The sequence below is a fragment of the Arachis ipaensis genome, chromosome B07 (genome assembly GCF_000816755.2).
Source record: "Arachis ipaensis cultivar K30076 chromosome B07, Araip1.1, whole genome shotgun sequence".
In the NCBI taxonomy this organism is placed as follows: domain Eukaryota; kingdom Viridiplantae; phylum Streptophyta; class Magnoliopsida; order Fabales; family Fabaceae; genus Arachis; species Arachis ipaensis.
Window position 1 is genome coordinate 116,861,397 of NC_029791.2, and position 10,269 is coordinate 116,871,665.

At 33.3% G+C, this 10,269-nt stretch overlaps 1 protein-coding gene across 1 annotated transcript; it reads right to left on the reverse strand.

Annotated features, from left to right (window-relative positions):
• On the reverse strand, positions 2,627 to 5,053 carry LOC107607769 (probable indole-3-pyruvate monooxygenase YUCCA10). Its single transcript, XM_021107953.1, has 4 exons — positions 4,981 to 5,053; positions 4,061 to 4,232; positions 3,287 to 3,575; positions 2,627 to 2,887 (listed from the first exon to the last, which is right to left on the reverse strand). Exons 1-4 carry the CDS (start codon positions 5,051 to 5,053, stop codon positions 2,627 to 2,629), a joined length of 795 nt encoding a protein of 264 aa, XP_020963612.1.

Consider the following 10,269-nt stretch of genomic DNA (forward strand, 5'->3'; position numbering starts at 1 on the left):
GATGCAAAAGGATCAATGGATCCTATTCCAACATGATCGAGAACCAACAGATGATTAGCCGTGCGGTGACAGTGCATTTGGACCATTTTCACTGAGAGGACGGACGGTAGCCATTGACAACGGTGATCCCCCAACATACAGCTTGCCATGAAAAGGAGTATGAATGATTGAATGAAGACAGTCGGAAAGCAGAGATTCAGAAGGAGCAAAGCATCTCCATACGCTTATCTGAAATTCTCACCAATGAATTACATAAGTATTTCTATTTTATTTTATATTTTATTTATATTTTAATTATCAAAACTTCATAACCATTTGAAATCTGCCTGACTGAGATTTACAAGGATGACCATAGCTTGCTTCAAGCCGACAATCTCTGTGGGATCGACCCTTACTCACGTAATGTTTATTACTTGGACGACCTAGTGCATTTGCTGGTTAGTTGTGCGAAGTTGTGAAGAAGAATTGAGATTACGATTGTGCGTACCAAGTTGTTGGCGCCTTTGAGATCACAATTTCGTGCACCAATCCGTCCCTGGCCAGAAAATACCTGAAATCACCATAAAACACACAAACTCAAAGTAGAATCCAAAAATATGAATTTTGCACTAAAACCTATAAAAATATAATAAAACTTAAACAAAACATAATGAAAACTATATAAAAATAACGCTAAAAAGCGTATAAAATATCCGCTCATCAATTATCCCTGCCCCTCCGAACGCTTGGTTGGAGGCTCTGTCAACATGAAGCTTCCACCGTGTGCTCGTATTCTCGGGTGCGTCACCAACTACCTCGACTAGGAAGTCTGCACCCGGACCCGACTCGCTAGTGGGCCGGGCCGGAACAAAACTCTTAGAAGGATGACGATTTATCAAATAGGCAGCTGTTAAAAAAGCATCTTCCTAAAAGATTTTAGGAAGTTTGACTATGGCAAAAAGAGTAAAATCAATTTTAACAATAATGTGCCTGTATTTTCTCTCAATCACACTTTGTTGTTGGTATGTATGAAGGCAGAAATTAAAAGTCTATGATTAATACTATTTTACTATAAAAATATACTTAAAAATGTGTGACAAGAATTTTATTGCATTGTCAGTTTGTATTGAGAGATATAGCTATAAGGATAAAGGCTAAGCTGTATTAGTAGGGTAGCTTGCTTTGGCTGCATTAGAATCTAATTGGGGAAGTATTTTATTTTCTTGTATATGATCTTCAAGGTTCTGACCTTTGATAGCAAATAAGCATGTTATTGCTAAGTTACAAAGTTTTTGTCATCGAGTTTATTTAAGATTAGAGCCAAATAATTTTTGAAACTGATAGAAGGAAGTGTGATAGCCATGGATGATTAAAAGGCTTTGATACCATGTGAACTTAATCGAAAAAGTAATGAAGAATCATGAACTGAGCTTAGTAATGCCCAGTTTCTTATGTGCTAAGAAAGACAAAGAAAGGATGATACAAAGAGAAAAGAGAGTGAATTGTATTTCATATTAATATAGAAAGTGTGATTATACATTGCTATTAATAAAAAGACTCATGTTGGGTCAGCCGCACCATACAATTATTTTAAGGTGAAAATTCAAGTACAATCAACTTTACGTAAAATTGATAATTGAGAGGTGTTAGATAAAAATTTAGTTAAATCAATTAAGTTAACTAAAAATTTAGTTAAATCAATTAAGTCATTTAATTGTTCTCAGCTATTAACTTTACGTAAAATCGACTGCAAAAGTTTTCATCTTATTTCAATAAATCGATCAGCTTAATTGCATGTATCACGGTAAAATAGCACTAAGATGTAATTTGATTGACCCTTGAAGTCAAAGTGAAGTTGATATCATTTGCTATTTTCTTCGCATCAAATGAGATGCCTTCTAATCCTCTTTTCGAAAATCCAGCACTGTAAATTCCATGTTCTCCTTTCCAATGATTTGGGTAACTTGGTTTTGGCATTCCATTCTCATTGAATAGATTCTTGTAATCCTGAACGGCCAAAAATGTAACACAATTAATTACAGAAACATATTTATTAAGTACATTAATCTAAACGGTAACACTACAAAGACAAAAAAAAAGTCAAAATTTATTATTAATCTATATTAAATAAGACAAGTTCTAGTTGGTTTTGTTTATTCTTTTTTGTTATAAAATATTTTTATAATTTAAAATTGAATTTGAGACTACTATACCCACTATCCATTGAATAGATTTGTTTCTTTAGGAAATACTATATTATTTCCAAAATAAAAATATAAATATACGCACCTTAAGCCACTTCAGCACATTGGTTTTGTATCCAGTAGCAAAGATGATTGCATCGAAATGAGCATGTTGTCCATCAACAAATTTAACTACCTTTCCTTCCTTGATACTTGAAATACCAGGATAAACCTAAATTTAATTTAAGACAAGGATAACTAATTGATCGGATAGAACCCATTGTTAATTAAGAAATCAATTTACAAATTATAATTAATTAACTAAAAAAGTATAAAAAATTAACTTTTACTTAAACAACATTAACCGACTTTAATGTTTAGATTTATAATTTAAAATCTAAAATTTTAGATAAATAAAATAATTTTAAAAAATCGACTGATCTTAAAAAATTGATTATCTAGCATTAAACAAGTATATATGTATTTATTACCTTCACTTTTCCCTTCTTAATCTTTTCTATACAACCAACATCAATGGTAGGAGTAGTACCACCTTTTATTTTGAGTGCAAAAGGTCCCTCCTTTGGCCTCGTCAAACCATACTTAAACATATTCCCATACTTCAATTTGCTCATAAGAACCATCATCTTGTCCACTTTATCCACCATGAAGTGTTTCAGCATCAACATACCCGCATACACCATTTCCTTAGTAAAATAATGCACCTGAATGAATAGCATACACCCACTATTAAATTTTGTTGGTTATTTTGAACTCTATAGGGTTCATATATTAGAACAGATGCAATGCATGCAATTTGATTGCAAGCACAAGAATTTACATAAGAGAAATGTTAGGGCCAGCCAATTTTGTGATTTGTAGCAATTAATTAGTTATCATTAGTGTTTTTAATAGTGTGAGATTATATCTAATTATATAAAATTATTCACTTTTTTTTTACTAATTAAGTGCTGGCTAGATAAACTTTCTCTTCACATAATTAAATAGCTCATATATATTTTAAGTTGATTTATTAACACTCTAATTTCAAAAATTATAAAACCATCTTTTTCAAAGATACAGACATATAAATAGTTACATATCTAGATAGAAAAATAATTTACCTGACTTCTGACGACAATAGAGGTATATGCACCCCAAGTTGAAAGATCATAAGCAATTTCCATGCCAGAATTGCCACATCCAACAACCAAAACATTCTTCTTGTACATTTCTCTCCCATTCAAATACTTGCTACAATGCATGGACTCTCCTTGATAGCTCTCAAGTCCTTTAATGTTTGGGATGTACTCTTCACTATTCTCTCCACTCGCAACCACCAAAAACTCCGCTTCATAGATCTCGTCGGCACCGGAAGAGTTGTTGGTAACAAGGAGCCTCCACTTTCCATTGCTTTGGTCAATTAAAGCAGAGTCAACAGAGCAGTTGTAGTTGATGGCAATTTACTCTATTTAATATTTATAAAAATATTTAAATTTATTTAAAAAATAAATAAATAATAATTTCTTATTATAAAAGATTTAAACGCTAACAAAATTAACCATAAAAGAATAAAATTAAAGTTATACCCATAAAAAATGAATTATGTTCGACAAAAATAATTAATTATTAATTTTTTATTATTTCTATTAAAAATTTAATTACAATGCCCAAATTATCCCATTCTCTTCCATTATCTTCAACTTTTTAAATTTTTCAACTCAAGTCTCTGTTACCAACAAAATCACTACCTTTTTTTCTCAAATTTTGAATACCACCATCATCACCACCATCACTATCAATATCACAGTCAATACAACTCATCAATAAACCGAGACAGAATGAGACAAAAGGAGATAAACTACTGAAGGAAGATAAACAAAGCCAGGGGTAGTAACAGAGAGCAAAAATTATCAACGTTGTTGTCTTCAGCAATCGTTAAGCTCAGGAGAAGGAGGAGAAGCGTTGCTTCCGTCATTGAGGCGGTTCTGCCGGAGGCGGCGACGGAAGAAAGATGCTCTAACCCTAACTCCAGTATATTCCCGGCGTATTCTTGTTGCAGCAGTGGATCTGTTGTCAGAGAAATTAAAAGGTTATTATAGTTGTTAGAGAAATTGAATAAGAGCTATCACTCATTTCATTTTCTATATAAATTCTCTAAATTGAACAAAAAAATGTTATTATTTGAGTTTATAGATTTTTATTGAACTTTTGTTTTGTTTGCCCCTTATTTGATTGTTTCTTCTTGCTTTATTTTCCGTGATTCCCATGTTTGTGTGCGAAGCAGTCTTTTGGTGGCAAACTATTGAAGAAGATTGCAAGAAGAAAATCAATAGTTGTTAGCATAGTTGTATTTAGTTTATCTCTTTTGTCTCACTCTCTTTGTGATTTTGCTGTTAAACAGAGAGTTGAGTTGAAGAATTTGAAAAGTTAAAGATAATAGAAGAGATATGGGTATTATGCATGGGTATTTTGATTAATTTTTTTAATAGAAATAATAAAAAATTAATAATTAGTTATTTTTGTCGAACATAATTCATTTTTTATGGATACAACTTTAATTTTATTTTTTTATAGTTAGTTTTTGTCAATATTCGAATCTTTTGTGGTAAAAGATGGTTATTTACTCTTAAAAAAATTATTGCCATTCATCTTAAAGGAAAATGTTTCTTTTTTTTTTTCCTACTTTATAATTTTTTTAATTATTAAACTGAGGACACTTAACACGTTCATTTCCAGATAAACTGGAAACTTTGAGAATACTATGATGAATTCTTGAAGGAGGAATAATAAGACGCTGATTTCCAGTTGAGAATACTATGATGAATTCTTGAAGGAGTAATAATAAGACGCTGATTCATTTTTGCATACATTGATTTGAGACTCGTCATATTTTATTTCATATGGTTTTGTTAATTTATGTAATATTCAATTGTTCTTTATTCATGAATGAAATAGAGTTTTGTTACAGAAATAACCTATAGTCTTATTCAAAATTAAAACTCAATTCAATGAATTTTGCAGAATATAAATTAATGTGTTCAAACTAACATCATCCTTTAATTATTTGGGAATTCAAAAAGAATATTTACTTTCTATATCTTTTTGTATAAAATATTATTTTAGATTAAAAATTTTCAATGGTTTCTAATTTCCATATATATGAATTTTAAAATGTATAAAATATTCAATAGATTTCTTATAAGTTAAGAGTCAATATTCGGTTCTTCTATCCCAAATAATTGTCCATTTTTAATACTACTCCTATGTTGTTACTTGTTACAAACAAACAAGTATTCATTTAGAAAATTAGGTAACATTAATAACTAATTTATTTTTTACTAATTAAATGAAGATCGATGAGGCAGTAAGTTAAAAAGAAAACAGTAAAATGTTATAATTAAAACTACCCGTTGGTCAAAAATAAAATAAATTTTGAGATATCAAAGTCAAGGCCCGACAAGTACTTTTCGAAGGACATAGTACTCGTCGAAGGAGATGTATCGAGGAGAGAGATAAGGTTGATCGACAAATCTTATCGAAGAAGATTATTGAGTGAAGATAATTGATGGCAGTTATTCACAGCATACAAAGCGTGAAAACAGTTACTTAAAGATTAATACACGTGTGAAATATATTTGAATTTGATTAGTCGAAAAGTCCTATAAATATATGAAGATTGAAAAGAATAAGGATTGAAATCTCATTTCAAAAAATATTCTCGCACTCTTATATTCCCACCGAATTTCTGAGTTTGTTAAGAGCTTCCTTTTCTCTAGGGTTTCTTTCATGTCTTTTACATTTATTTTAATTTCTTGTAATCTTTATCTTCTTACAAATTTATCTTTTCAACAAAGTTGTTCTTTTTATTCCTTTTAGAGTTTTCGTACTTTGTATTTGATTTCAAAGTCCTTCGATTTTATCGAAGGCAGTTTATTGCTTTCTTTAAATTAAATGCTATTTCTTTCCTTTCCAGTTGTTTTATTTCCAAAGTTATCCTTTTTTTTTTTCAGATTTTTCTTTGTTATTTTAGCTGATTTAAAAGAATCTTTTATGCACTTTCAAGAACTGGTACTCACAAGAGGAGTAGGTTTTGCTCTCAGATCCTAGATATCAAACCACCCAAATTTGCTAAAATCTATAAAAACAAATTGGCGCACTCAGTGGGATAGTTTTAAAAGTTAAGTGTGTCAAAAAAATTTTGTCATGATCTAGTGCATGCAACTTAGAAGTGGTAGAATTATACATATGATAGACGAAATTTCTAATACTAAATCATCTGCAAATAATAATGTTGTTATAGTTGCACAAACGTCAGTGGAGATGACGTCACGTTCTAAAAGTGGTACATTAGTGGAGAATGCAACAGTTACTAATCCTCCAGTTGGGAATAACTGGTGAAATTCACGCCCACAAATTGCTTTGACGCAAGCACAACCACCAGTAACCGTTGGTTGGCCTCCTTATGGCCTACCTCCAGGTTATAATTCACCAATGGGTGGTTATGTTCCTCTAATTAGATTTGGAATTATGTCAATTAGCAATTCATTTTTTTCATTACATCTTGAGTTTTCTCGTGATTATCAAGTGGCTTCCACATCGAATGGTCCTGGTTCGATGGCTGCTTTTCAATAGCATATCGATGAAAGTCATCATGATTTGGTCAATTTATTGACCCAGCAAATAACAACTATATTGAACCCAATGATGGCTGATCATGAGTAAAAATTTTAGCGTCTTGCTAGACAAGTTGAGCGGATTGCTCGAATCATTGATTATGATGAAGGTGATCAATAAAATATGCAAATGAACCGAGAGGATCTGATGAAAATGCCTAGCAATAGGGATGGTGATATGCATTTTGAAGAAGATATTCTTCGAGTGGTTCGACGAGATCAAAACACGGATGACGTTTTGGCTCAAATGCGAGCTAATCAACGTGGTGAGAGATACCAAGTTACTAGAATTGTTGAGGATGTGCTTAATAGAGTCGGATTCAATGTGGGTTTCATGAATCGACCATACTTTGTTTCTGCTTTTCCTGCTGTTGTGCAAGCGGCAGAGGTACCAAGAGGTGTGAAAAACCCTAAAATAATAACAAAGTTTGTGGGTGAAGTTGGTGAATCGACTACTGAGCATATTGTTCGATCTATTATTGAATTGGGAAATTTAGCAAATGATGAGAACTTGAAGATGAAATTTTTTCCTTCTTCTTTAACGAAGAATGCATTTACTTAGTTTTCTAACCTCATGCCTAATTTGATTTTAACTTGGGCATAATTAGAGAATGCTTTTCATTCTCAATTTTTTAGAGGTGAATTGAATGTGACAGTTACTGATTTAGTGGCTTTGAAACGAGAAGATGGTGAATCAATAGATGACTTCGTGATTTGTTTTAAAAATGCTCGAAGTCGATGTTATGTGTCTTGTCCTGAAAGTGAAGTAGTGAAAATAGCGACCATGTATTTAAGATTTTACATACGTCAAAAGTTGCTTAATGTTGATATACTTAACTTAGCTCATTTAGTTGAAAGTGTTCGTCAAATAGAAATTCTTCGAAAGGATACAGAAAGATTTAAAAATGAGAAAAGGTTGAAAAATAAATCTTTTTCTCGAAAAGAAAAGGTTTCATATGTCGAAATAAAATCCTCAAGTGAAGAATTTGATTTTGAATTTTCTGAAGTTGATTTGGTTGAATTAAAGAATGGTCCACCTTATGTATACTCTCTGCTTAAGAAAATCACGAATGTTGATAGATCTAATGATACAAACATAAGAGTGGAAAGAATTATAGCTTCGATATTTCAAAATCATATCAAATATTTGATGTGTTTCTTAAAGATAAACAATTAATCTTGCCAGAAGGCAAGACATTGCTTTCAATAAAAGATTTAAAGGAGAAACCTATTGTAACTTTTATCAAGCAATTAGCCATTCGACTAATAAATGTGTTCGTTTCAGAGACTTGATTCAAGAAACAATTATGGAAGGGAGATTAAAGTTCGATGATGGTGAAAAAGATATGAAGGTTGACTCTGATCCTTTTGATGTTGGTGCAAATTTTTCAGAGCCTTTCTTAGGGATCAACATGTTTGGTTTTTCTTATGAATTTGATACTGTTCTAGGGAATTTTGAAGATAATGTTCGACCAGTGTATCCGGGTGTTGGTGAAGGATTGTTAGAATTTCTGATGCAGCAGAAATTGAAAGATCGATATGTGTCTTTGTGCTCTCGGTGTAATGTTGTGTTCGATGTTGATGCTGCAGCTATCTTTGAGAAAGAAAAAATGAAAAAAGCGTTAGCCCATAAAGAAGAACAAATTCGTCAAAGGCAACCTCCTCGAAGACAAGAGGGACAAAGTTCTGGTCTCTCTTAGAGGAATTTTTCTTCTTCAATGAGTCATTCACAAGCTGTGGGTGTGCAATAGATACGAAATTGTCAGGAGTTTTGTAATTGAGATGCACAATATAGGGTAACCCTCAGAGAGGTCATCGAGGTTTCAATCGAGGCCATTATCCATATCCTTGAGGAAGAGCTAGAGGAAATTGAGGTGGAAGGAATGGATGACAAATAGTGCAAAAGGAATAAAATATTGACTCAGCAAGTCAATATGATTTCTCAGAGTCTGAATGGAATGCAAGCTGCATCCAACAGTACTCAAGAGGCATCTTCTGAAGAAGAAGCTTATGATCCTGAAAACCCTGCAATAGCAGAGGTGAATTACATGTGTGAACCATATGGAAACACCTATAATCCCTCATGGAGAAATCACCCAAATCTCTCATGGAAGGATCAACAAAAGCCTCAACAAGGCTTTAATAATGGTGGAAGAAACAGGTTTAGCAATAGCAAGCCTTTTCCATTATCCACTCAGCAATAGACAGAGAATTCTGAGCAGAATCCATCTACCTTAGCAAATTTAGTCTCTGATCTATCTAAGGCCACTGCGAGTTTCATGAATGAAACAAGGTCCTCCATTAGAAATTTGGAAGCACAAGTGGGTCAGCTGAGTAAAAGGATCACTGAAATCCCCCCTAGTCCTCTCCCAAGTAATACAGAAAAAAATCCAAAAGGAGAGTGCAAGGCCATTGATATAACCATCATGGCTGAATCCAAGGAAGAAGGGGAGGACGTGAATCCCAAGGAGGAAGACCTCCTGGGACATCCAACGATCAATAAGGAGTTTCCCTCTGAGGAACTAAAGGAATCTGAGACTCATCTAGAGACCATAGAGATTCTATTGAACCTCCTTATTCCCTTCATGAGCTCTGATGAGTATTCTTCTTCTGAAGAGAATGAAGATGTTACTGAAGAGCAAGTTGCCAAGTTCCTTGGTGCAATCATGAAGCTGAATGCCAATTTATTTGGTAATGAAACTTGGGGAGATAAACCTCCCCTGTTCACCAATGAACTAAATGCATTGGATCAGCTAAGATTGCCTCAGAAGAAACAGGATCCTGGAAAGTTTCTAATACCTTGTACCATAGGCACCATAACCTTTGAGAAGGCTCTATGTGACCTAGGGTCAGGAATAAACCTCATGCCACTCTCTGTAATGGAAAAATTGGGAATCTTTGAGGTACAAGCTGCTAAAATCTCATTAGAGATGGCAGACAATTCCAGAAAACAGGCTTATGGACAAGTAGAGGACATATTAGTAAAGGTTGAAGGCCTTTACATCCCTGCTGATTTCATAATCCTAGATACTGGGAAGGATGAGGATGAATCCATCATCCTTGGAAGACCCTTCCTAGCCACAACAAGAGCTATGATTGATGTTAACAGAGGTGAACTAGTCCTTCAATTGAATGAGGACTCCCTTGAGTTTAAAACTCAAGGACATCCTTCTGTAAACATGGAAAAGAAGCACAGTAAGCTTCTCTCAAAACAGAGTCAACCAGAGCCCCCATAGTCAAACTCTAAGTTTGGTGTTGGGAGGCCACAACCAAACTCTAAGTTTGGTGTTGAACTCTCATATCTAAACTCCAAGTTTGGTGTTGGGGAGTCTCAACAATGCTCTGAACATCTGTGAGGCTCCATGAGAGCCTACTGTCAAGCTATTGACATTAAAGAAGCGCTTGTTGGGAGGCAATCCAATTTTTATTTA